Here is a 27,128-nt window from a genome sequence, read left to right as displayed (position 1 = left end):
CATGGGGCAATCCAGGTGGTTCCCACCCTGCAGATCCCCATGCTAATCTCCAAGCTTCTCAGGACCTCAACACAGGCCCCCCCCCCATAGCAGCCATGCCTGTTCAACATCACTAACTCCTCAAGGATTATGTTTTCTGCAAGACTCCCTCTACACTGCCCTGCCCTCTGTACACCCCAAGCCATTGGAGACCTATTGCATGGAGACATCAGGCATGGCCTCCTCTCTGCTGGAGTGCTGCTGGTGGTGTGAGGATTTGGGGTTTTTACAAAGAGTAGCCCAACCTCTTTGCTTTTTTCTCCCACATCTGTGGAGAAATCTGGGGTCTTTCCTGAATCTTTCTAGGCAGCTTGGGGAAATGAATGCAATGGGACATGCTCAGAATTGCAGCAGAGGTCTTGGGAAAAGCTGGAGGCAATGCTGCTCTCCTCTGCTGACAGGACACAGGGGTACATCTGCAAAACCCAGGACAGCCTTGAGCAACTGGATCACTTGATGCCCTGTATGGGCCAGCCTCACACTGCCATGCTCACAGCACGGCATGGATGTACAGAGTCTCCGTCAGACCTCTGTGCCCAAACTCAGTGCGCAGAAAGTACGAGTGTCTCTTCCTGCCTACAGGGATGTCCCACTGCCTTGGGCAGGTGAACAAGGCTGTGTGCAGTCAAGAGGACATGGTTTTCTCCAGCTTTGTCCATTTGTGTCCTGGTGCTCTATTGCAGAGTGCTGCAATAAAGAGGCAGAGAGCGTATCCGTTCTTCTCTGGCATGGAGAAGGTCAGTGTGTAGCAGCACATCCTGTGGGGCACAGCCTTCTCCTCAGAGATCCTTCTGAGGTGCAGGCTCTCAAGGGGCAGTCCCATTGTGGAAGCAAAGGCAGCCTGTTCTCTCCTTAAGATCCCCCTTTAGAGTCACAGGAGACCCGTTACAGGAGTATTCTCTGCCAGGCTCCAAGAGACACCCGTTTGGCAGGTCAGCAGCCATTCCCACTCCTGGATATCACGTCAGGCCTGACTCAGACAAGCAGTGATTCCACATTGCAGCTTGCAGGGCTGGGAGTCTGTGAGTGTGAGGGCGGCTAGGGAGGAGAAGACAAACAGCAGGACACAGACACAAACATGCATTCCTAAGATCTCCTTCTCTTCCCATCAATTTCTGCCATTTTGTGCATCCCTGTGCACACGCTCAGGCTGCCACACAGCCCCATCCTGCTCCGTGATAGCTCTGAACTATGCCACCTACTGAAGTCCCACCTACTCTTGCACAGCCACGTTCACACGCAGCAGGGAGCCGGAGCAGCAGAGTACCAGCACCTCATGACTGCCTGCAGGTGTCATTCCCCACCGTTCCTGGACAGCCAACAGCCTTGTGACATTTCAGACTCCCGCTCACTCCCCTGCCCAACCACAGAGAGACGTAGCTCTTCCTCTCCACCTCTCCTCTTTACACATCTCTGTGTCTGTGCTGTCACCAGGGGCAGGTGGCTGGAAGGAGGGGATTTTCTCTATGGATTTCCAGTGGTTCCTTGTGGCCATGCTGCTCCCTGTGGGTAAGTGGGCTTCCCTTCCTCTTGAGCAGCTGCACTGGAGCTGCTGCCGCATCCTCAGCTGTGCTCCCACTTCCTGGCAGTGCCCCTTTCCTAAGGCTTCCAGTGGGGAAGGTGGGCAATGAACCAGGTGAGCCATTCCACCACCTATTGGATCAGGAAAATTTGAAAAGCTGCAAATCTGTTTTTTCCTGCCCCTTATTAATACTTCACTTGAGAGTTCTAAAGTCATTATTTCTCACAACAGATTTTCTCTTGCATTTGAAGCTGGTTTATTGGGGATTTTTGATCCTGTGTGTCTTTTTCAGAGAATATCCTGCGTGTCTTTTTCAGAGGGCACTGTCCCGTAGCCTTCTGATATCCTAGTGGCATTCCATCCCATGGCATACTTCAAGGATGTGCATTTTTGTCCTCTTCAATGCATGTCACTTCCCATGTTTCATCTCCTGTCTTTCCAGGCTGGGCCCTTCAGCAATCCCCAGATACAGTCGTCCGGGTGGGAGACACCGTGACTCTGGAATGTTCTGCATCAGGAAAAGATTTCATATACATGTACTGGTACAAGTTACCTGTGGAGAAGGATGCCAGTATGCAGTTGGTTGTATATTCAGTGGAAGGTGGCAAAGCAGATATTGAGAAAGAATTCAAAAATCGCTTCCAGAGTAATGGGACTAGGAACAACCATTTATCTGTGAAGATAGAGCATGCCCTGCTCAATGACACAGGCACATATTTCTGTGCTGAACAAGATCCACAGAGACTCAAAGGCTGGTGCAGCATAGCACAAACCTTTCCAGGCAAACTGGGATCTGCCACCAGCACACCCTGAGCCCTGTGCTTGACAGAACCTTGTTTTCTTACTTGCCCTCCAGCTGTTCAGGAAAAACACGGCATGACTGTCTATCTGTCCACCTGTCTGTCCATCTGTCTGTCTTTAGCATGGTCTCTAGCTGCTTTTCTGTTCTTTCCCATCTCTGAATCACCTTCTGACTCTGCTTTCTTCTTGTCCTCACTGTCTCACCTCATTTTTCTGCCATTCACAGACTGCTTCTCACTTTCCTCTTTTCATGTTTTTCTGTCTGTGTCCCTGACTTTCCTCTCTGTCTTCTCCTACCTGGTCCATTCCCATTTCTTCCTTCCTTCCTCATCCATCACTCCTTCCTTACAATCTGTTCCATCAATTCATGGTGTGGGAAGCAGGATGTGGAATAGTTCACGCTGTGTTTTCCCTCTCCACCAGCTGGAAAGACAAGGCCCACAGGTGCTTGGCCCCAGTGGTCTCCAGGGAATCAGCACACAGCCCAAGTTACACCACTACCCTGTGACCTGCACACTCTGATGTTTGAGAATTGTCCCTGCCCACAGCAGGAGACTGCCCCGGTTAGCTATGGAATGTCCCTGGTGACCAGGACAAGGACTGGGAGGAAGAAGTCCGAGTGGAGTTTTCAGCAGGGATGGTTGGTGTTTTCAAGCATCTGGTCTGGCCCATCCACCACATCTCCTGCTGCTTGCTGAAAGTCACGAGGGCTGCCCTGACTTGCTTATTCCTCTTTCTCTCCAGTTTAAAACAGAGAGCAAAGGTCTGGGGTAATCCTCACCTAATTTTTCATCACCCATCAAGAACAGAAGCTGGAAATACCTTCCTGGAGTGTGAAGCACAGCCTTGGTCAGGGGAGCTGCAGCACATGCCATAGCTGTGGGGACACGAGCTGCTGTCTGGTGCTCAAGCTCTTGTGGTTTAAGCCCAGTCAGCCACTACGTGTTACAGCCACTCACTCACTACACCCTTCCCCTGGTAGAACTTACAGGTTGAGATCCAAACAGAGCAATAACAGGAGTAAATAAAAAGGAAAAGAGAGAGAAACGAAACTTAAGATAATCCATGGGATGTACAGTACTCCCTGCCCACTGACCCTGTGCCTAGCTCATCCCTGAGCAGCGGCAGGCAGCACCTGGCCAGCTCCCCTCAGTTTCCATACTGAGTATCATGTTGAATGGGAGGAAATATCCTTTTAGCCAGTCTGAGTCTGCTGTCCTGGAAATGCTCCCTTCCAGCTGTTTGTGCACCTGTTCTCTGGCAGAGCATGAGACACTGTAAAGTCTTGGGTTTGGAGTAAGCAGTGCTTAACTGCAACAAAAACTCTGTTATCACCATTATTCTCATAGTGAATTCAGAACACAGCACTGCCACAGTCTCCACCTGTTAATCCTGCCTCCTGCTTAGCACTTGCATACAGGTTTCCTCAGGACTTCCATGGAAACTTCTCCTTCAGTGAAACACTGAATTGGGTGACACCCCACGAGCCTTCTCCTTCCCAGCATTATGAGACAGAAGTTCCACCAGGGATCCTCACCTATTTTCACTTGTTTCTCCTTCCCTATTGTCAAGCACGTCTCTAGGAACAGGAAGGAGAAGGATGAAGGAAATATGCTCCCAGCAGACCTTGACAGGCCTTGGTAGAAGGTCTGTCACTCCTTCCCTGTGTCCCTTTCACCCCTTGCCACTGTCCCAGAAGTTATTTATCCCTGTGCTCTTTGGGTTCCCCAACAATCCCATGCAGACTTTGTGGAGCAGAGGACATGTGGATTTTCTTCAGAGCAGAAACACCTGCGGGCGCAGTGCAGAGGCTGCAGTGGCCTGGGTCTCGTCAGCCTGTGAGCAGAGCAGCACAGAGGAGCCCCTGGCAGAGCATGAGTGAATGAAATTGCACTGTACAGCTGCTTGCTAGACCCCAGTGCTCTCACTGCCTGAATCCCAGTAGCAGCCTCCACACCCCACTGGAGGACAAGCTCAGTCCTGCCAGGAAAGCCAAACTCCTTGTAGAGGCCAATTCTCAGGGCAGAGGGGGCAATGGCACAGATGCTCTCTGTCAGTCCCCAGGGTTCCTAGGCAGCCAATGCCTTCTCTCATTTCTTGGCTGGCCCCACCCCGAGATGTCTCACACTCACTCACTGCTCCCACTCCACATATCTTTGGGCAGCCACAAGAGGCAGGTTGCTGAGAGGGTAGGGGCATTTCCCCCATGGTTCTCTGCTGGTTCTTTTTGGCCATGCTGGCCCCTCTGGGTAAGTGAACTCAACGCAGCCCTGAGCACCTCTACTGATCCTGCCGCTGCTCTCCCAGATGTGTAGCCAGTTTCTGGCATTGCTTCCTTCTGCAGAGCTTTCTTCATTGAGGCTAAGCAGTGAATGTGTTGGGCAGGAATCCCTGAATCTTCTGCAATGGCTGTCTTTTGCCATTCTTTCTGCAGCCCGTAGATGGTTCCTGGTTTTGGATTCAAACTGCCTACGAATGCATCTTGCCTATTGAGGAGAGATTGGAAATTCACCTGCTGATCTGAAGAGCTGTCCCATGCCTTGAACTGCTCCCTTGGCCGCCCTAGTTCTACCCACCCTTTCCCTACCAACCCACAGTGCCTAGTTCAAATTTTTCCCATTTTTTCCTTCTCCTCACTGCTCCTACTTTTCCTTTCCAGTGTTAGCCCTGGAACAGTCTCCAGACATGGTGATAAAAGAAGGCCAGTCCGTGAATCTGGAATGTTCCAAGAAGAAATCTTCCAGCTCAGTTATGTACTGGTTCATACTGCCTTCAGAGAAGAATTCCAGTCTGACCCAATTGGTTTACGCATTCGAAGGTGGCAATGCAGTGGTGGAGAAGGGTTTTGAGAGCCATTTCAAGAGCAGCAAGATAAAAGGAGACAGAATCACCCTCTCAATAGAACATGCCTTTCTCAATGACTCTGGCACATACTACTGTGCTGAGAGTGAACACAGTGGTGAGACTGCTCAGGGAGCTGAGCACAAACTTTTTCCTGCGCATACAGGACCTGCTTTCCACCCTGTGGGTGCTGTATGTGGCAGGGTGATCACTTCTCACTCATTAGTTCCTCTGCTTCCTAGCCTTGCCTTCCTCCTCTTCTCAGATGCTGACAGTTTATTTGTCCATCTTTGTCTCCTTTCCACTCCAGGCCTCCCTCTACATTTAAGTCTTATTTGCACTACACTTGCTTCTCTCAGCCCTTCTCCTCCTCTCTGTCTCCCTTCCAATCCCTACCTTCTTTTTTCTGTCTTCATTCTGCACTCCTCTGACTTCATCTTACTTAACTCCAGTCAACCCTGCTCATAATTCTCACTGTCAAACTCATCAAGTGCTTGTGTGGGAAGTTCTTGGTGCACCTGTAGATAAAGGCAAGGCCTGGCAGGTGTGGAAGTAGCCAGTACCATGTGGGAGCTGCCCACACGCTCCTCTGTTACAACGACTTGTCTGTGGTTGTTCTGTGGCCAAGGAATATGAACAGCAGAGCACAAGCCTGTGCTTACTCAGGTAAAGTGTTATGTGAATCCCTAACTCCTCCATGTAGAGTGGTGTCTGGGGCAGGATCGACCTGCCTTCCAGCCCTTGATCCACATACAGTTTATCTTCAGCAAACATACTACAAAAATTACAAGTTATGTTAGCAAGCTGTGCAGCTAATAGACATTTCCCTCAGGTTAGAGTGTTCTCTTCATCAGTGACTCAGGTGAAGTGGTAGTGAGTCGACTCAGGAACTTCAGTGATAACAGCAAGTTAGGAGGAATTGATGAGGGCCCAGAGGGCTGTGCAGCCCTTCAGATGGGCCATGACAGGTTGGAGGGATGTGCCGAGAGGAACCTTCAGAAATTCCTTGTGTAGAAAAATATCCCCGTGTCCCAGCACAGGCTGGGGGCTGACCTGCTGATGAGCAGCTCCTCAGAGAAGGACCTGGGGGTCCTGGTGGACAAGAAGCTGTCCATGAGCCAGCAATGTATCATGGTCTCCAAGAAGCCAGTGGTGTCCTGGGATGCATTAGGAAGAGCACTGTCAGCAGGGCGAGGGAGGTGAGGCTGCACTCAGCCCTGGTGAGGCAAATCTGCTGGGTTGTGTCCATTTCTGGGCTCCTTGGTACAAAAGAGAGATGGAGCTCCTGGAGAATGTTCAAGAGGGGAGATGAATGATGATTAGTAGAGTGGAGCACCTACTAGTAGATGATTTGTAGAGCGGAGTGTGCACAAAGGCTGAGGGTGCTGGGCCTGTTCTGCCTTGAGAAGGAACAACTAAGTGGCCACCTCGTCAATGTCTACAAGTATCTGAAGGGAGGGTCCCAAGAGGTGGAGCCAGGTTCTTCACTGTCATACCAAGCACTAGGTCAAGAGGCAATGGGCAGAAAATGATGCACATGAGGTTCCACCTGAATTTAAGGTCAGAGCTTTGCAATGTGAGTGACGGTGCACTGGAGCAGATTGCCCAAAGAAGTTGTAGAGTCTATTGGGAGGTATCCTGGAACCATCTGGATACAATTCTGTGCCATGTGCTCTGGGATGACTCTGCTTGAGCAGAGAGGTTGGAGCAGTGACCCCCTGAGGTCCCTTCTCAGCTGACCCATCCCATGATTCTGTCCGGCATAACACACACCCGTGCACAGCACAGGCCTGCATGGGGCAATCCAGGTGGTTCCCACCTTGAAGATTCCCATGCTAATGTCCAAGCTTCTCAGGACCTAAACACAGGGCCTTTACTATTTGAGAACAATTAGTGAGAGAATGATCCTCCAAAACACAATATCACACCCAATTACCAATTACCGTACTTACAGAAACTTGTGTTTATTGTAATCACTCAGATATTTACGGTAGACTTTCCATGCTCAATTCACAGCAATTACCAAAAAAATATTAATTCATTTGTAGAGATAGGGCTTAGCAAAGCTTTCAATCATGCCTTAAACTTGTCCATATAATATTAGACAACTTACTGTACTAACCCTCAGTGCTAAAACAGTCATTAAGAAAAAACATAGAAGAAAAAGATTTGCCCATCAATATGATGAAAATTTTAACAGTAATTTTAGGCCCTAGAAAGCTGCAAAAAAAGTTTCAGCAAGTTTGTTACTACCCCAACCTACTTCTACCATAACATTAAAACAGTAAGATCGAGTAAGATGTTAACTAAGTAAACAAACCAATACCACATCCATTACAATCAGTGATACACTCACAGACATCAACAGTGCTAAACATGCTAACCTTCAAAATTGAACAGCAATTGAGTCTCTTTTACTAACACATAAACATAGTTGTGAGGAATTTGAAAAATTATGTTGTATAAATTTGCCTTATCATTCTGAATCCATCCACAAAAGAATACAAAAGCTTAAAAATTTAACAGATAAAATCAAAGAAAACAGTGAATCATAGTTAGACAATTTATTGAAAAGATAGAGCTTTACACCTTAGTTAAGAAAACTTCATGAAATAGGTTTATTGTGTTGAGTATTTTAATAGTGATATTAGTAGTACTACCTTTTATACTTCAATGTGAGCAACAAATGATAGACAAAACTATCAAAGAGGTTTTTATCATACAAGAGAGAAATACAAGAAATAAAATCACACACAATTCTCAAGATCTTACAGAGATAATAGATGAAAGTATAAACATAAATGAAAGCTTTAAATTAAGACCTTAGAACAAAGGCGATTTATTAGAACAATAAATTGTAACTACTACAAGATTTGACTTTTATCTTTGAAACATACCACAACTTTTACAACATTAAAATTACTGTAGTGTAAAATAACATCACTTAAAACAAACAAGAAATGTAATTGAGACAAAGGAAAAAAAAATAAAAGGGACTATAGTAGAGCTATGTAACACCAGGTAGTTAATAAGCGACAAAGTTAAGAGAGTTTCATTTTACTTATACTGAGAGGGGAAAATGCAGCAAATAGTAAATGTAAGAAGATTTTCAGAAAACTGGAAAAGCAGGCCTCAGAAACAGAAAGAGCAGAGAAACTCAGAAGTAGCTGCAGCTACAAAATCTGAAAGTTAAAAAAGTTACAGAAGTATAGCAAGCAAGGACATTAAATAATAGCTTGAGTCTTAGGCTTGGCTAAGATAAACCTTAAGACTGCAGGAAAATATACTTAGGAAGATAGTAGAAGGTTTTAAGTTTAATAATGGAGTATTGTGTATTGTTAATAGAAAGAAGACAAGCAAGCATTGTTTGAAGGAGGTGTACGTGTACTTTTCAAAATTGGACAAAACAACTATCTGTAAGCTTTAGCAATATGCTATTAGCTAAAAAGTTTATAAGATGCTCTGTAACAAAGAAATCTATGGTCACTGCTGGATGTACATGAAATTTTCCATCCTCCTACTGTGTCAACCAGGTAATGAGACAAGTTATTAACATACACCAGCAGTCCCATCCCATTTGTGCAAAAAAAACCACCACCAAAACAGTTCCCACCTTGCAGATTCCCATGCTAACATCGAAGCTCTTCAGGACCTAAACAAAGTGCCCCCTCCATAGCAGCCATGCCTGTTCAACATCATTATCTCCTTAAAAACTGTGTCTTCTGCAAGGCTCCCTCTACACTGCCCTGCCCTCTGCACATTCCAGACCATTGGAGACCCTTTGCATGGATACATCAGGCACAGCCTCCTCTCCAATGGAGTGCTGCTGGTGGAGTGAGGATTTGGAGTTTCTACAAAGAGTAGCCCAATCTCTTTGCTTTTTTCTCCCACTTCTGTGGAGGAATCTGGGGTCTTCTCTGAATCTTTCTAGGCAGCTTGGGGAAATGAATGCAATGGGACACGCTCAGAATTGCAGCAGAGGTCTTGGGAAAAGCTGGAGGCATTGCTACTCTCCTCTGCTGACAGAACACAGAGGAACATCTTCGCTGCAAAGCCCAGGACAGCCTTGAGCAGCCGGATCACTTGATGTCCTGTATGGGCCAGCCTCACACTGCCATGCTCACAGCACAGCATGGATGTACAGAGTCTCTGTCAAACCTCTGTGCCCAAACTCCGTGCACACAAAGTACAAGGACCTCTTCCTGCCTACAGGGATGTCCCACTGCCTTGGGCAGGTGAACAAGGCTGTGTGCAGTGAAGAGGACATGGTTTTCTCCAGCTTTGTCCATTTGTGTCCGGGTGCGCTTTTGCAGAGTGCTGCAATAAAGAGGCAGAGAGCGTATCCGTTCTTCTCTGGCATGGAGAAGGTCAGTGTGTAGCAGCACATCCTGTGGGGCACAGCCTTCTCCTCAGAGATCCTTCTGAGGTGCAGGCTCTCAAGGGGCAGTCCCATTGTGGAAGCAAAGGCAGCCTGTACTCTCCTTAAGATCCCCCTTTAGAGTCACAGGAGACCAGTTACAGGAGTATTCTCTGCCAGGCTCCAAGAGACACCCGTTTGGCAGGTCAGCAGCCATTCCCACTCCTGGATATCATGTCAGACCTGACTCGGACAAGCAGTGATTCCACATTGCAGCTTGCAGGGCTGGGAGTCTGTGAGTGTGAGGGTGGCTAGGGAGGAGAAGACAAATAGCGGGACACAGACACAAACATGCATTCCTGAGATCTTCTTCTCTTCCCATCAATTTCTGCCATTTTGTGCATCCCTGTGCACACGCTCAGGCTGCCACACAGCTCCATCCTGCTCCGTGATAGCTCTGAACTATGCCACCTACTGAAATCCCACCTACTCTTGCACAGCCACGTTCACACGCAGCAGGGAGCCAGAGCAGCAGAGTACCAGCACCTCATGACTGCCTGCAGGTGTCATTCCCCACCGTTCCTGGACAGCCAACAGCCTTGTGACATTTCAGACTCCTGCTCACTCCCCTGCCCAACCACAGAGAGACGTAGCTCTTCCTCTCCACCTCTCCTCTTTACACATCTCTGTGTCCGTGCTGTCACCAGGGGCAGGTTGCTGGAAGGAGGGGATTTTCTCTATGGATTTCCAGTGGTTCCTTGTGGCCATGCTGCTCCCTGTGGGTAAGTGGGCTTCCCTTCCTCTTGAGCAGCTGCACTGGAGCTGCTGCCGCATCCTCAGCTGTGCTCCCACTTCCTGGCAGTGCCCCTTTCCCAAGGCTTCCAGGGGGGAAGGTGGGCAATGAACCAGGTGAGCCATTCCACCACCTATTTGATCAGGAAAATTTGAAAAGCTGCAAATCTGTTTTTTCCTGCCCCTTATTAATACTTCACTTGAGAGTTCTAAAGTCATTATTTCTCACAACAGATTTTCTCTTGCATTTGAAGCTGGTTTATTGGGGATTTTTGATCCTGTGTGTCTTTTTCAGAGAATATCCTGCGTGTCTTTTTCAGAGGGCACTGTCCCATAGCTTTCTGATATCCTAGTGGCATTCCATCCCATGGCATACTTCAAGGATGTGCATTTTTGTCCTCTTCAATGCATGTCACTTCCCATGTTTCATCTCCTGTCTTTCCAGGCTGGGCCCTTCAGCAATCCCCAGATACAGTCGTCCGGGTGGGAGACACCGTGACTCTGGAATGTTCTGCATCAGGGAAAACTTTCGTAAACATGTACTGGTACAAGTTACCTGTGGAGAAGGATGCCAGTATGCAGTTGGTTGTATATTCAGTGGAAGGTGGCAAAGCAGATATTGAGAAAGAATTCAAAAATCGCTTCCAGAGTAATGGGACTAGGAACAACCATTTATCTGTGAAGATAGAGCATGCCCTGCTCAATGACACAGGCACATATTTCTGTGCTGAACAAGATCCACAGAGACTCGAAGGCTGGTGCAGCATAGCACAAACCTTTCCAGGCAAACATGGATCCGTTTGCCACCAGCACACACTGAGCCCTGTGTTTGACAGAGCCCCGTTTTCTTAATTGCCCTCCAGCTCTTCAGGAAATACAGTGTATGTCTGTCTGTCCATCTGTCTGTCTTCAACATGGTCTCTAGCTGCTTTTCTTTTCTTTCCCATCTCTGAATCACCTTCTGACTCTGGTTTCTTGTTGTCCTCACTGTGTCACCTCATTTCTCTGCCATTCAGAGACTGTTTTTCACTTTCCTCCTTCCATGTCTTTCTTTCTGCCCTCCTGCCCTTTCCGTTCTGTCCTGTTACACATATTCATTTCCTTTTATTCCCTATTCCATTCCCCATCCATCTCTCCTTTCTTTCTTTCTGCTGTGTCAACTCATGACTTGGGAAGCAGGCTGTGGAATAATTCACACATCCCTTTTCCTCTTTGCAAGCTGGAAAGACAAGGCCCACTGGTCCTTGGTGCCACTGGTCTGAAATGGAAATGGACACACAGCTGTGCACCTGGGACCCCAGGTCACCACCCCTATTCTGTGTCCTGAACACTCATATTTATGATGTAACCCAATCTTGACAGTATCCAGGGACTGTAGGCAATGAGCCCCAGGCAGCAGCAGATACTCTTGGCTACCATCACTCCCTGAGCCTTTCTTCCTGCCCTCCTGCTACTTTAATTTCCTGTCTGCCTTTTAGTGTTCTTCCTTTTTTAGATTTTTGCCTCTTTATCTTATTTCCTTCTCTCCTGATTTCTTCTTTGCCTTCCTCCCGTTCTGGCTTGTGCTGCCACTTCCCTCCCAGTTCTAAGACCTTTCTTCCTGCAGCTTTTCTGCCTTCCCTCCTCACTTCCCACCCTCCTCTCTCCTGACCTTCTTTTCTTCTTGGGATTTGGGACACTACAGCCTCGTTCTGGGACTCTGCAAGCACAAAACATCCCAATCAGCCTCCTGGCAAGGACTAACACTTCAACATGGCAGATCCAAAGCCTCTACTGCAATGCCCTGCCTGTTACTGACCTCCTGGCCCTCACCACCCACATCTCTCTTCTGTTCCTCAGGCAGTGATAAAGCAGGCTCAAAGAAAGGATGACATTCTGCAGCTGCTAGTGTTCCCAGAGGAAGGGGGACAGGCAATGTTTGAGGATGAATTTCAGAATCACTTAAAGAATGGTTGAAATGTGAGCTATTACTTTTCCTGTTCAAAAAGAACAGAAATTATGTTCTGCTTCAGAAACAAGAGCATGTAACTAACTGAAAGACTCTTGATGATGAGTCTGCAAAATGTTCCGAGACCCTGCCAATTGAGAGGCACGACAAATAATAAATATTTTCCCTTGAGTGATGTTCACTGCCATAGTGCTCCGTATAACAGCCTATGGAAGTTCCCATAGAAAGTGCACAAAGTAGGGGTGCCTGAAAGTCTTTATTAATTTCTCATAATTTTTGCTTGTCCAGACACAAAAGAATAGAAATGATGATGAGAAAATACATGTCCCACCAAACAAGCATCTCAGTTGGAGGCAATGGTGGACTGGATCCAGGAGACGTAGTTGCAAACCTTGGTGTAAACTCCGGGATAGCCCTGCTGGGCACATCCAATACCCCAGGAGACAATGCCCTGGAGCTCTCCATTGCAGACCACAGGACCGCCGGAATCTCCCTGTGCACACAAAGGGTATGGATATTCAGCAAATGGCATCAGCCTAAGCAATGAGCCAGAGATCCCTGAGGTCACTGACTCTGGAGGAAGCCCCTCCCGGCGTACTCTGTACAAAAGTTCTACAAAAGCTGTTCCTCATTCACACTCTGCACCTGATGCTACCATGTCTGACTTGAGCTCCAAGGGCACCACAGCTAAGGACAAGTCAGCTGCCTGTTTTTGCTGGATGCAGTACTTAGCAAACTTTCCGGATACGTGTGCCTGAAGCCTCTGCTGTCATTCAAAAACTCCAAGTTACCAGTGCAGTGAGTATAGCTGACTCTGTAATGTGAAGACCTCTTCAGCTGGGAAAAGGCAGGAGAGAAATGACTGGGAAAGGAGAGGCAGATGATTTACCTGGCAGGAGTCTTTTCCTCCCTCCAGGAATCCTACACACATCATGTTCTTGGTAATTTGCCCAGGGTAGGCATCAGAGCAGTCGGCAGCAGAGAGGACCGGAGCCTTCAGGCACTGCAATTCGTCCGGGTAGTTGACTACAAAGAAATAGGGAAAGATGGTTGATGGCATTGCTGAGTCCTTTTCAGAGCTCAGAGAAGATCTTAGCAGAAAAGCAAATGATGGGCACCCTGTTCTAGCAGCCATCCTGCTTCCTGTCAACAGTAAGTACAGCATGGGACCCTTCTGTGGAGATTCGGAAGAAATTCTACCCATGGGCCCACCATTCTACACTGCAGCCACCTAAACTTTTCTGTACCTGGAAGTTCATCAGTTGGCAAGAGAGGGCCCTCTCTTGTGATACATACACTGGAAGAAACCTGAGCCTCAGGAAAACCATCCTCTCCCCTGGTGCAGGTTTAGATGTCATCAGTGGAATAGACACCACTCACCAGGCACATCTCTGACCATTGGTGTGAGAGAATGGATGTCTCTAGTAGAAATTCTAGATCCACAGTCCCAGACTTCACCCTTATTCTCAGAGAATTGACAACTCTGTTGACATTAGCTGAATCCACTGTGCAGTCCCTACATGGTTACGTCACTCAAAAAACCTGTCCCACAGCACTTCCCTGTGTTTTAGCCTGTCCTGTTGGGGGTTAATGGCCAGGTCTTAGAGACTGTCCTGGGCCCCAAGGGTCTGTACATTCCCCCAGAGTACTCACTGCCACTGCTGAGAGTGTTGCCCCAGCCAGAGATCAGGCAGGTGGTGCCGGTGGCCACGCAGCTGGTAGGCAGAGCAATGGTTTGGACAGCTTTGTTGAGCGTGGCTGGGGTGGCCAGCTTGATGAGCATGATGTCATTGTCCAGGGTGTAGGGGCTGTAGCCAGAGTGGCGGATGACTTTAGCAGAGTTGATAAACTGCTGCGTGGATTCAGTGGCCTCCAGGTTAGATTTCCCAAGCTGCACTTGGATGCGACTGGAAAACAGAAGCCACAGCGTGTCCTTTACTGCTACGGCAGGTTGAGAGAAACCTCCCTGTCAATGAGTGCACTCGCTCTGACATCACTGCCACAGAAGCCTTCTGGGGCCGCGGATCTTTCTTGTCCTGCAGGGAGCCCTGGGGATCCACACTGAGATCTTAACCCACTCCTTGCATGGGTGGTGAATTTCTGCAGGTTTGTAAATACATGACAGCAGTTGAATACAGAGCAACACTAGATACAAATCTTCTGGGACAAAGCAAACAGCTCCAGCCTGACCTCAATCCTCTTCCTGGTCTCTGGGGAGAATGCCTTAGCAAGATTCATGCAATTGACAAGAAATCACAGCCCAGAATTCTCTGCTTGATTATCCCATTGTTATTTCAGAAAATGCTCTGCCTTCCCAGGAACATTTGCAGAAGAGGAAAACCCCTCAGGATGCCTCAGCCTGGCTTCCTGAATGATCCACCCATCCCTTGGCAGTCTCCGGTAAGTATGGAGGCACTTACATATTTCTGTCTCATGGCTCAGAATTCCTGCTAGAAGCAAACTGGAAGCCAGAAGTAGGTTATAGAAGGATGTAACTTTTCCACTCACGATTTGTAGCAGTGAGCAGCTGACAGGACCCACTGGCTGCTGATGAGGGAACCTCCACAGAAGTGATATCCAGAATTCAGGGACACCTGATAGGGCACAGAGTTCTTTGCACAGGTGTAGCCTCCCACAATCTTGTCATCATCATCTTCAGCAAAGGTGGGGAAGGCAACTGCGGGACAAGAAGTGCCATGTGTCAACAGCTGGCCTAAGGTAATGTGGCTGTAATCTGCCCTCTGACTGCCTGTCTGCAGCCCCTCACTTGTAGGCTCCCCCTCTATGGACACTCAGGGCAGCACTGGTGGGCAGCTCTAAGGCACGTGCATTTGCTGCACCCTCAAAGAAGGGGATCAGACTTACACTGGTGCCTGCAAGTAAAGCCCTGCTGGCTACTCCCTGAGGGAACATAGGGACACAGAAATGTTCTTGTTGGATCGGATCACGGGTGTGTCTTTCCCTAGATCCCATCCTCTGAAACAGTCAAGGGTTGACTGAGGGAAAAAGCAAAAGCAAGTGTGCAGTGATATTTTCTTGGAGCACCCACTGAGGGTCCAAACTTTTGCAGGTGCTTTAGAACTTCCTCGGCCAGAACTATTCCCTGTGCACTCCATAGTCCTGAAGAAGGAGGCAGCCTTTTTCTGAAGCTGTGGCCACATCTCCATAGCTAGGTCAGGAAGCCCTATGAAGGCATTCATTCCCCAGCTTGTGGCACAAAGCATTATGAACAGACAGAAGATGGAAGTTGCAGGAGTCTGACTTGTGCAAGTTAAAACTGGACTTGGCTTTCCCACAATAGGCTACCTTGCAGTTTTGCTCAGAAAATCAGCTTCCTATTAAATGACAGAAATAAAAATTAAAAATATACTCACCAGCCACCCCAATAAAGGCGAGAAGCAGCAGGCACTTCATGGTCTTGATTCGACTTCAAACCCAGACTGGTTGGCTGGACTTGGGAGCTGCTAGAAATATGTTTTTGGTGATGGTCTTATCTCTAGTCCAAGGTTTTCTCCAGACAAAAGGTACACAGTGGAAAATTTGAAGATCCAAATGTGGGCATTAGCAGGTATTGGTAGAATGTACAAATAACATACCCGTTAATCATAAACCTCTGCTAAGATAGAGAGCTATTTTAATTATTCTGTAAGGTAGCCTTCAATCTAAAAATACCTTTTGGCTTTGGATGATGTGTAGTTGTTTGTCTGTCTCATTCTTATACACAGCACCTGTATAACAGGAATAACAACTCTCAAACCTCTTTCAGATTCCTCAGTGCTGATGGTATCTTTCTTTCAAATGCACATTTTTACCCAAAGTTGCATATTTTAGGTAGTGGACAGAATGTTACATTGCATTTATTTGGGGGAAAAAAAAAAAAAGAAATCCAGCAAACCCAGTGATTAACTTTGTTCGGTTTATTTCTGCAAATTTCTTTTCTTGAATAATGTGTGGTTTTATCATATGCAACACAGTGTTTTGCTAAATAAAATTCCTCCATTGTAATTTCAAAATGGAGGATAGAAAAATGATCCTGTGCCCTCCTCCCGCTTCCCAAGTTAAATAGTTCAAATGTGGGAATGCCCAGCATTTCCCTTTTCTAATTTCTCTCTGCTAACCTGTATTAAAATGTCTGCCTATGTACCAAACCATGCTTTTATTCATCTTTGGAATATTCTATTGACTGATTTTTGCCACACAAGAATTTCAGTACAATGCTGATGTTTATGAGTGTAATGTAGATGAGCAATAATCCTGTGAACACAAATAGTGAGATATTCTGAAATCCCTCCTTGCAGGAGTGGGGATTTCTGTCATGACACAAAGTTTACTAAAGCTTAATGCTTTGCTGAATAATCATGTTCCTTCTCCAAGCAGCTGCCAACTTCATCATGTTAGCTCCTGAAAGACACAGGATTCTCTCCAGAGACATTGAAGAGAATCCTCTATGTTTGGACATGTTGGAATAGCTTGAGAGACTAAAGAGGAATACTCTTCCTTTCCATTTCTTGGTTAATTTTTTTATGGACCCTGGAGGACTGATACGCACTGTGTCACTGTCCAGAGGGAAATTTTCCTTCATGTTAAAGTACAAGTCCAAGGCCAGGGACTCCTCCAAGGTGGTACATGAATTCTATTGGCCTTTAAACTGGTATTAATGCACAGCTTTCTTACAAGCATGTTTTATTCTGTGAAAGAAAGAGGAATTAGAAGCTTCCTGTGGGAAAGGAAAATGTCCATAATAAGACTAAGAGGGTCAAAAATTACCAAAGCTGTCCAACCCCATCATAACTAAGTGGAGTGAGAAAAAATTCCAGTTTACTATAGTGTTTCATTTGATCTGTGGATTTCTATTTCCTTTGTCCAAAACATGCCATTGGCATAGAACCAGACCCATATTTTAAAACAATATTTTTCCTGATCTATTGCTTTCATATTCTGTAAGGCTGCACTTAGACTATGACTGCTTCCCTTTCCTTCCTTTCATGGGGTTTTCGATTCGGTTTAATATCCACACAAATTTTAGGTGAATTAGCAAGTGAGCATTTGAATCAGGAAGCTTGACCATACCTGCCTTTATCTTGGTCTTTTTATTGTTTTTCTTTGTTACTTTTTTAATCTTCTCTGGTCTTTAACATATAAATTATTCTTAACAGCAGGATGCACATCATATAGGGCTGGCTGATAATCCCTAAGAAGAACATTGTTGTGGCTACCCAGAGCGGGGGCTAGCCCTTAGAACTCTGGCGCCATGCCAGGAGTGGGGAACTGCCACTAGAGGCAGAACCTTTAGAGCCACTTGCTCTATGGTGCCAGATACAACCCATGACAGGCACCAGGCAGATGGGAATGCAGGAGGCTCTCCATCTTGAGGTTCCACAGGGAACAGTTTATTCCAACTAAAGAGATCAGAAACAAAGAGCCTTGAGCACTCCTGTGCAAGGGGTTTTATTCAGATACAAGTCAGGGGGTGGATACAAACAGCTAACTAATAGGGAATCCTCAGGGGAGGAATGAGGGGATTACATCAAGTGTCTAGGGCCGGTTGGGGTAGGAGGGTGGAGAGGATGGGTCACATGGGCCAATGGGGCTTCCAGGAGTAGGGGAATTCCAAAAGGGTGTTGTAGTCAGGGTTTGGCCCAAGGTTAAAGTGGCAGAGAAGGTTTGGGAACAAAAGGGGTTAGGTTGCCTTGACAGGCAGGGAAAGAGCTGGAACAAGGGGTGGGGAATGGCATGAGGGACAGCTTTGAGGGAGGGTAAAACCCAGGGGTAAACCAACTCGGGGAGAACATGGGGGTACAACAGAACAAACTACTTAACAAGGAATCGGTAAAATAAATTTGAACCACAACAGAACATGATCTCTGAGGTTCCTGGAGCTACTTGCTTAAATCAGCAAGAGGAGACTCCTGACCTCTTCCTAGGCTACTGCTAAAGCTCACAGCCAAAGATCTGGATCATAGCTCCTGTGGCTCTTGTGTTCCTAAGTCTTTGATGGCAGGTATCTAGTGAGCATACCTCTCCCAAGCCCCTCTCATTCTCCTAACAGCCTCTCTGACACCCCTCTGGAGGCTCCCATAAAGCCCAGAACTCCATGGTGTTCTGCTCACGGGGCAAACTGATGTCAAATGAAGGCAAATGGTGTTTCTGATGCATGATTCAGAGGTCATCCAGCAAGCAGTCTCAGAGCAGTCCTTCTGGCCTTTCCATGAGAACTGTGGAGGATGAACAGACCCCTTTGAATTACAGCTGAAATTTGAACACCCTCTGATGACTCTCCTTTCTTTCTTTAGAAGAAGAAATCCCTGTCTGAAACATAAATAAGTCCTTCTGCTCAGTGGTGCTGAACATCCCACAGACCTTTTGAAAGGTTTTTTATAATATTCTTAAAGAATACACCCAAGGGTGTACATCCATTGCTGCAAACAAGTTTCTTATTTCATGCAGTAATGCTACAGTAGAAAGCTGGTGGCTCCTGGGGGCACAGGAAAGGGGAGGACTGGTGACTGAAGGGTAGCTGTGTTAGATATTATCAATGGACAAGCAATGGCAGCTTGTTTTTCTGGAACTCCATGTTCCTAGTTCAAGTATTTTGGTCAGCTCTATCATCACAGGACTCAGATAAAGGAAATATATTTGTCCAGGTTGATGCAAGATCCTGGGAAAGAGAAACCTGGTAAAACCATGGGCTGACAGAGGTAAAGCTTCCCATGAACATAAAACACAAAGTTTCTGAGCTTAGTCATTTTGCATCTCAGTCATGGGTTTGATCACTGTATGAGCCATTCACATATGAGTTAGACTTGTGATCCTTGTGGGTCCCTTCCACCTCAGAATATTCTGTGATTCTCTGATCTCACAGAGCTTTGTGGTGGAGGAGCAATTGCTCCTCTCTTCCCAAGTGTCTTCTGCCAATGAAGTGTTCCTGGACAGGCACACCTAGGACTTGGAATAGCAACGCCTCAGTTGCTGGGGATCAGGAGAGTGTTTGGTGAAGGGCTGTGAATCTTCTAGACTTTGCATCTGAAATCCATATTCAGTGACAGACTGCTGGCTTATGATGTTCCTGTGCAGGAGTCTTCAAAGTGGGGTGCGAGATGATGCACTGAGGTGTGAGGTGGAAGCATTAGAACTTTAGTGTTACACATATCTAATTATCAGCTACTAAGTGTACATATACTGGGTGTATGTGTTTAAAAATACTTCCCTAATAGGGGTGTACAATTAAGAATTTTTGGAGAACACTGTTCTAGTACTGTCAAAAAATATTTTACATGGGGTTTCTTACATTTTGCTATAACATCCAGTGTCCAACAGTGTCCAATTCTGCAGAGCCTTCATGTCCTCTCTGATTTCTTCACTACCTTGCAGCCATTCTGGTTTTTCTTAGGTTTTGGGGGGTTGAAGAAGGAAAGTTATGATTTCTTTCAGAGTGCCTGAGCTCAGGAATGGGGAAGGGATTCTGGATGACTATGGCCAGAGGTACTGAGGGAATAAAAAAGTAAGCAAATAGCATGATACTAGGAAGAAGGGTAGGAAAATCCTAATAATAGGGGTCCTACATCGAGCCAGATGTGGATATAAAGCCTCAGCCTTTGAGGTGGGAAACAGACTGTGCCCCAGTAATCTTCAGCAAATGACTGGACCAGAAAGGAAGGGCCTTGAAAGGACATAGCAGAGGGGGACATCAGATTTGAAAGTATTTATTTAGTCTGTTTTATTGTGTTTTTAAGTTTCATGTTTTTGTACCAATTCTGTAATGGTTCATCCCTTTACACACCCCCCCCCCATTGGTTTTACCCTGAACTACCCCTTTCCTTGTATGTCAATCCCCTCCTCCTTCCCTGATGTCAATCTCCCCCCAGTTTGCTGGATCATTCCCCTGTCCCCTCCCTGGTGTCTTGTTCATCACTTGACTCCCCATCCCACTCATCCAGAACCTTCCACAAAGGGCGTTGAGTGACTGGACGGGGGCCAGGGGTCCCTCCTTCCCACCTCCCCTATTGAATTCCCCATGTGTCTGTCTCCCCACCGTCCACTCTCCTGAACATTCCCATTGGTGGGTGGCTGATCTCCCCACCATGTTTCCACCCCCATTTATATTGTGCTGCACAGCCCAGTCCAGGGCTTCTGTTGGTTGGTTCCCCTGGGTTGTGGATCTCCCCGGAGATCTCCTTAATAAACCTGGACTTTGCCCCTGACTGGAGTCTACCCCTTACTTCCACCATCATCGTGACTGTCTCACCCCGCAAGGCGAAAAGCCTTAGCCACCCTCCTGACCTCCCGAGGCACAGGAGAGTGTCCCCCGCTGTCCGCTGTGCCGGAGTGAGCCAGGAGTCCCCGAGTGGACACAAGGAGTGGCAAAGTGACATTAATCCATCTTATCCAGCACATGATCTGCAAGAGAGCAGAAGAGGCGAAGAACCTTCCCTGGAGGGTCTGTGTACCCCAAGCCTATACAAACTGGGCAATTTTAACATCTCTGAACCTAGAAGCTGACTCTTTGCTATAAAAATATGGGATGGAGAGTTTGGAAAACAAAAAGGAAGACAAAGAAGGACTGGGAAAAGTGTAAAGGTAGTGATGCGGAAAGTCAGATGATCTGAAAAACTTGGGAAGAAGTTTAGAGGTGGTAGTCAGCAAGGCTGGCACAGTGAAATAGAATGGATAAGGAAAAGGAACTTTCACCAAATAAGCAGACAAGCTGCTTCCATTAGAGATAGAATTTGACTGGACTGTTTGGGGGTGAGAGCTGTAAAGGAGCAACATGGGTCTGACTGGGCAAGAGATGACAAGCCTGAGGAGGAAGGATTCCTCTAAGAATTGTCTGCAAAGAATTGGCCCTGGAGGACCTTCCTGTACTAGTGTAGACTACTGAAAGGGACTGGCCTGAGATGCCTTAAATCCCCTAAAACTACAGAGCCATCTGATGCTCACCATTGCCACTGACTTGGATGCAGTTCTACTGTGGACTTTAAGGACTAAGCCTACATGTAAGTCAGATAATGGGTTGTCAGTGCCTTCCTCGCTTTGCAACAGGCATTTTTCTCTATCATTTGGGACAGGGAAGATCACCTTTGCCCGATGCTCTGTTTCATAACATTAGTTTCCAAATGCAGCACAAACCCCTGCTAAGCCAGTACTTACTGTTCCCAGTGTATGTTAAACACTCTTTAGTAGGAATCTTTTCCTCATTCCCTTGGTTCTCTTCCATGTGGGCAATGTACCTCAGCCCTTTCCTCATTGTCATAACTCTTCTATGGTCTCTTTTAACCTTTGGGAGGAGATCTCACAGTTTTCCCCCAAGGCTCACTGTTAGGCTGGGCTGACAGAGGGGAAGCTGCCACAGCTCTAGGCCCCCTGGCCCAGCTGGCAGTAAGAACGTCTCCCCGGTATTTATTCAGATAAATACCAAGTATACATACATGTATACACAGCTGAACACATGGATCAACATAGATGCACCCACAGAACAGCACCGATGGCTTCATCTTTTGTGTCTCTCTGCCTAGGGTTCACAGTGGGAAATCAGGGTTCTAGACAAGGATTCAATAGTGGGAAATATATGTATACACATGCACAGTGTGCAAGCTTTCCACACGTTTCCATGCTGAAATACTGAGTCCAGTGGCTGTCACTGGATCCCAGGCACATGTGCCAGCCCTTGGACCTCTGAGTCCCTGAGTGCTGCAGTCCAGTCATCATTGTGTCCACACACACACACACCTCTCACACAGCTCCCTCTCCTAAAAACGCCTGGAACTCCCCTGCTCCTTCTGGTTGCCACCTCTCACTTTTCTTGCCATTAGAGACACACCCCTGGAGACCAGGTCACCTCACTTACTTGCCAGGTAGTCTGGCTTCATGTTCACTAGTGATCACGCACTCGCACACCCTCCCTATCCCCAGCTGCCAGCACGGGGAACACATGGCCCCTCTTGCCTGTGGCCCTACTCCCGTGTCTGCTGCTTAAGTTCACCTACTCTGCTTTCTCCAGCTGCTGGTGCCTGTGGTCTGACTCCAGTTGCTAGCCCTTAGATGTCCAGACACAAAACACATGCACATAGAATAGACAGTTCCTCCCTCAGGTAAATACTTAGAAATGGAACTTAGTAAGACAGGGCTTAGTAAGACTGAGCTAAGCCAGTACAAAGCATAGCCAGACAAGCATACTCACCAGCATCCTGTTCTCCTGTGAATGGCCCATTTTATAACTGTATTCCTCCACTTTTCTGCATCTGTTCTTCCCCAAGTACAGTAGTTCAGAGTCTTACTTGGGAAGATTGACCATACCTGCCTTTATCATGGTTTTTCCTTGTTTCATCTTTTTTGTTTTCCCTTGTTTCATCTTTAATCTTAGAAGAAAATAGACTGAAAGAATTAGACATTTTGAACTGAAAAATGAAAGGGTTGTCAATTTAGCTACTCTTCAAAAGGCAGTAACATATTAAGCAATTCCCGAGAGACACACTAGAGGTCCTGAGTTACATCTTCCAGTTGCTTCCTTCCTTTGGAGAGTCTGCAATCATATTTTGTTTCCTGAGACAGAAAAGCTAATCTGAATAAAAATCTTCATCCTGGAATGAGTAATAAATTCTAACATAAGTTATTAAAGAAAAAGATGTAGTCCAACTGCATTGAAATGTTTTTTGTGTCTCAGAGTTCTTACACAGAACAGTCTTAGAATTAATTCCCACAGCCTCCACAATCTGTTTCATTTTCCATCAAGTCTCTGAAACAGTTTCTCCTTCCAGGATTTAAGGTCTGATTACTACTGGAAAAAAAAAAAAAAAAAGGCTTTTAACAGGTTTGGCATGACAAACAATAATCGAACTAAAACTCCTGTACTATCTTCATGCAAAAGGCATGCATTTTGGGGCATTGATCAAAGCAGCAGTGTCCTATGAAACTGTCTCAGCAGGGTCCACTGAAGTGTCTAAAAGTGTCCCATCCAAAAGGGCAAAATGTCAATAAAATAAAATGAAGAACAAGTAAATCAAAATAAAGCTTCCATAAAGAGAAGAAAAGCTTGTGAGGAGTAAAAGCTAAAAATATGCATCAAAGAGTAATTAGTATTGAAACATAAAAGGATATGGAAGTATATTAAATTTGTTCAAATTTATTTGCTAACTGATGTATTGGCTTTGAAAACAGCATAAAAATTCAAAGAAAAGTGTAAAAGTTGTGGAAGGTAATTAAAAAACCAAAAAGGTCCATATCATCTGCAATTCCTTGACAAGTCACTGAAACTGTAATATCTCCAGCACAAGGTTCAACCTCATGGCAGCACAGGTAAGGAATAATTTCTCCTGAGAAGACCCAAGAACTGGCCAAATCCCCTATTTCTAAGATGCAAAATGTTCATGACACTGGAGATCATACAAAACTTTTATACATCATATAAAATGAATTTTCATTCCTGACTGGGGAGAAGCTATAGCTTCTCAGGTAAGTACTGTTAACTCCCTTAAAAAGAAGGATTTAAAAAGTGAGAGAGGGAACATTCACTACCAAATTTATGAGATTTCCACTGCTCTGAATCCTGGAGCATTCAGGAACTAAGTCTCAGGCTCTAAGAAAGTACAATATTGCCAGGCACATAGAAAGAACATGCCTCTTAAATGTCTAGAGGCCAGGTGAAGATATAAATCTCTCTAAAGCATCAGGCAAATAGGGGAGAGGGGATAACAACAAAATGTGAAGAAAAAGGGGAAAACATCAGAAGTATCCCACAGTTTTTGGAAGTTGCAATATTAGGACTACTGAAGGTCATTAGAATTACATGTGTGTTTCTTTAAAAGTACTAGGGAGAAAAGAAGCAGCTGCAACAATCATTTTGAATCTTACATATTCAGAAAAGAACGGATAGTGGTATAGGTTGAATATATAGAACTGTATAGAACAGAATAGAATATATTCTATATATAGAACAGGCTAACTAGGATGTATCTGGCAGGCTAGAAACAAACAGAGTGTTCATGAGGTTTATGTTTAACTACATAGGTTTTTGTTCTGAGAAAAAACGGCTGGTGGAGATGTCTTGATTTTTGTAAAAGTGAATTAGAGCTCCCAGGAAGATTAATTGGCAGGGAATATGCATCCCTGGCTGGAAAACTGAAGAAACTAAGATATGATTAAACACAATTTTTGTGCCTTTGCTATCTTGATCTATCATCTTTGCTTCTGACTAATAAGATCCGAGTTGTGAAATGCCGTGCTTCAGATATGAAGAACGACTCTTCAGAACGAAACAGTACAGGTGTACTTTTGCTGGAAATCCTTCAGCAAAGAAGGCCTAAATTATAGCCACTAATGTAAATGGGTCAGAAAAATCACTTATGAATCCACTGATCCTAGGTTCCTGTCTGAGCTCCAACATGGAATGACAGCTCAGCATTCAGCCAGCAACATACTGGTCTATGAGAAATTCCACATTTGTGTCAGGAGCTCAGAACACTGACTTGTGGAAAAGCTAAAGCAGACCTTGGAGCCACATGAATATTTAGCTTTGCTTTTACTGGCTCACCAAAGAAAGTATCAAAGCAGGACAGTCCCTTCTCTCTTCCCTGCCCAAACTTGACAGACAGAGCAAGGGGAGGGGCATTGGTCTCTCTTATCTCACAGTGAGCAGGAGCACACTGTCCTGGGAGAGGTGGAGGGCCATGCTGGCTGTTGTGCTTGCTCTTTTTCCTGGTGAGAGACAACAGATCCATCTGCAGCAGGGCTCTCATCCACGCCATGCAGGGCTACTGTTTTGTAGAGGATCCCTTTGGTCATCATCTGTACTCCTACTCCTCACTCTCTCTCTTGTTATCTCTTATTAATGCAGGTGTTGGGATGGGAGCCTACATTGCTCAGTGGCCTGAAAAAATCCTTCAGAGACCTGGAGGCTCTTTGACCATCACCTGCTATCAGAATTATAATACCTTTGCCTATATGTACTGGTACCAGCAGCCTCCAAGAAATAGTTTGAAGTTAATAGTCAGTAGTACTTCATGGAGGTATAGCTCTTACAAGGATGGTTACTCTGAGGCCAAGTTTGAAGTAAACAGAGAGAGTAGTAATTACTCTCTGATGACAATCAAGAATGTGACACCCCAGGATGAAGCCACGTATTTCTGTGCTACGAGCGGTCACACAGTGTCGCGACGGCGTTGAACACTAAGATAAAATCCCCACCTTCTCTGAGTGAGAGATGGAGTCTTTGAAAAATGTGAGAGAGTCAGGAGAGGGGCAGAGGAAGAGCAGAAAGAAGACTACGTAGAAGTTGGTGCAATGGACCCAGGATGTTTTGAATGGGAGAGAGACAGAGCAGTGCAGCAACCTCTGTCTTTGAAGACAAAGACCTTCAGAAATACAAACCCATAGATCAGCATGGAGAACTGAGACACAGCTGGTATGGTTAGATAAGGCAGCAGATATTTCTGTTGATTAGTACTCCAGAAGCACAGTCATGTTCCAGGGCATTAGTTCCCCACAGATACTCCCACAGCACCAGTAAAAGAATACTGAGCAGCTGGAGAATTCAAAGTTCTTCCACATATTCATGATCTACACAGAACTGAGGTACCCAATGAGAAACTGATTGGTGTGTGAGAAGAGCTCAGCCCCTGATTATGGACTTAGAAGAATGGGACCAGTAACAGTGGAGGAAAACACACCCAGGGGACCAGGCATGCCTCCCTTTGTGGAAGGAACAGTCCTCTGGCATCTTTACAAGCAACACTGTGCACTGCAGCATTTTATTCACCTGCTTCACACACTGCTTAATTGAAAGATCCCTTTCTTCCCTGCCACAGGAATGCATACAATTCTGAGCTGGAGCCAGGCATCCCTTCAGGTCAAAACCTCATAGGCAGAGAAAAGAAACCACAAAGAGTTGCTGTTACTTGTGAGAAGCAGCTGAAGGCAGAAATTTCCTCCCATTGTCCTCTGTCTCCATTGCTTGCAGAGCTGAATTCTTGATGAACTAATTGCTCTTCTGTGACAGACCTGGGAAAGCTGAGGGCAGGCTATTATTAGGGTTCCCTCACCTGCCATTGCCTGTCCATGCTCCTGCTTTTATTGCATAACCTAAGACTTACCTTTTCTCCAAAGGAAGGCAAACAGCCCATAAAAGAGCAAAAGGTATTTTTAAGAAAGTGTGGCCATACCCTGTGTATTTTGGGTTCTGTTTTTAGGCTGTGGCCCTGACAGTCTGAATACCTACCACTGAGCATGAACCAATTGTCTCATGTGCTCATGTGGAGGGCATGGCATATGAAGCATTTGGCTATCTCAGGTAGCAAAAGTACTGTGCTGCTCCATGATGTGGGAAAGCTGGATCTGGATATGCTGAAGTGACACACATTGTGTGATCACAGGAAGAAAATGAGTGGGATGTGATAAAAATAGCTGGTGAGAGCAAGGAGCAGGAAACAGCTGGGAGCATGTCCTCTAAAAGATCCTCATACTCCATGTCACCAGCACTGCTGGGAGACTCCTGCAGTGCCAAGATGGATCACTCAGATTCATGGCAGCATCCAAGTCTCCTGATCAACCACACTACATAAACATACCTATGCTCGAAATAAAGTAAATTGTTCTGGGTTAGGGAAATCCAGGCGTGTGAGGCCTTGGAGCCAATATTCTCCTGACTTCAGGGACTGCTCAGCAGCAAATGTAACACACCACTCCTTGCTCTCAAGGAGTGCTCCTCAGAACACCCTCAGGTCCATGATCTCCTTCCTGTTCATGTCAGGCTACAGACAAACAGCAGGAAAGCACTGGGAAAGTGTTGTCTCTCACATAGCAGAGACATTCTGAGTTCCTTTTTTCTTCAGCCTTTC

The 27,128-nt window shown here is 46.1% G+C and overlaps 1 protein-coding gene and 2 gene segments (V, D, J or C); 2 read left to right on the top strand and 1 right to left on the bottom strand.

Annotated features, from left to right (window-relative positions):
- Positions 1 to 1,505: 1,505 nt before the first annotated feature.
- Positions 1,506 to 2,374, top strand: LOC128803146 (T cell receptor alpha variable 5-like). The segment is given in 2 exon segments: positions 1,506 to 1,548; positions 2,004 to 2,374. Coding segments are annotated over 2 exon segments (414 nt in total).
- Positions 2,375 to 10,299: 7,925 nt separating this feature from the next.
- Positions 10,300 to 11,204, top strand: LOC128803145 (T cell receptor beta variable 30-like). The segment is given in 2 exon segments: positions 10,300 to 10,342; positions 10,798 to 11,204. Coding segments are annotated over 2 exon segments (450 nt in total).
- A 1,333-nt stretch (positions 11,205 to 12,537) lies between these two features.
- On the bottom strand, positions 12,538 to 16,568 carry LOC128803583 (trypsin I-P1-like). Its single transcript, XM_053970703.1, has 5 exons — positions 15,675 to 16,568; positions 14,809 to 14,977; positions 13,954 to 14,207; positions 13,190 to 13,326; positions 12,538 to 12,793 (listed from the first exon to the last, which is right to left on the bottom strand). Exons 1-5 carry the CDS (start codon positions 15,712 to 15,714, stop codon positions 12,644 to 12,646), a joined length of 750 nt encoding a protein of 249 aa, XP_053826678.1. The 5' UTR covers positions 15,715 to 16,568; the 3' UTR covers positions 12,538 to 12,643.
- Between the last annotated feature and the right edge of the window lie 10,560 nt (positions 16,569 to 27,128).

This window comes from Vidua macroura, chromosome 2 (assembly GCF_024509145.1).
Source record: "Vidua macroura isolate BioBank_ID:100142 chromosome 2, ASM2450914v1, whole genome shotgun sequence".
In the NCBI taxonomy this organism is placed as follows: domain Eukaryota; kingdom Metazoa; phylum Chordata; class Aves; order Passeriformes; family Viduidae; genus Vidua; species Vidua macroura.
Note: the sequence above shows the minus strand (reverse complement) of the source record. Positions and strands in the feature narration are given on the sequence as shown.

Excerpts from the sequence above, each read along its gene's own strand:
- LOC128803583 (XM_053970703.1), bottom strand. The coding sequence starts at position 15,714 with ATGAAGTGCCTGCTGCTTCTCGCCTTTATTGGGGTGGCTG. Across the intron at positions 13,327-13,953 it reads CAACACTCTCAGCAGTGGCA|TCAACTACCCGGACGAATTG; the intron begins GTGAGTACTCTG and ends ATTTCTTTGTAG. Across the intron at positions 12,794-13,189 it reads GAGGAAAAGACTCCTGCCAG|GGAGATTCCGGCGGTCCTGT; the intron begins GTAAATCATCTG and ends TTGTGTGCACAG.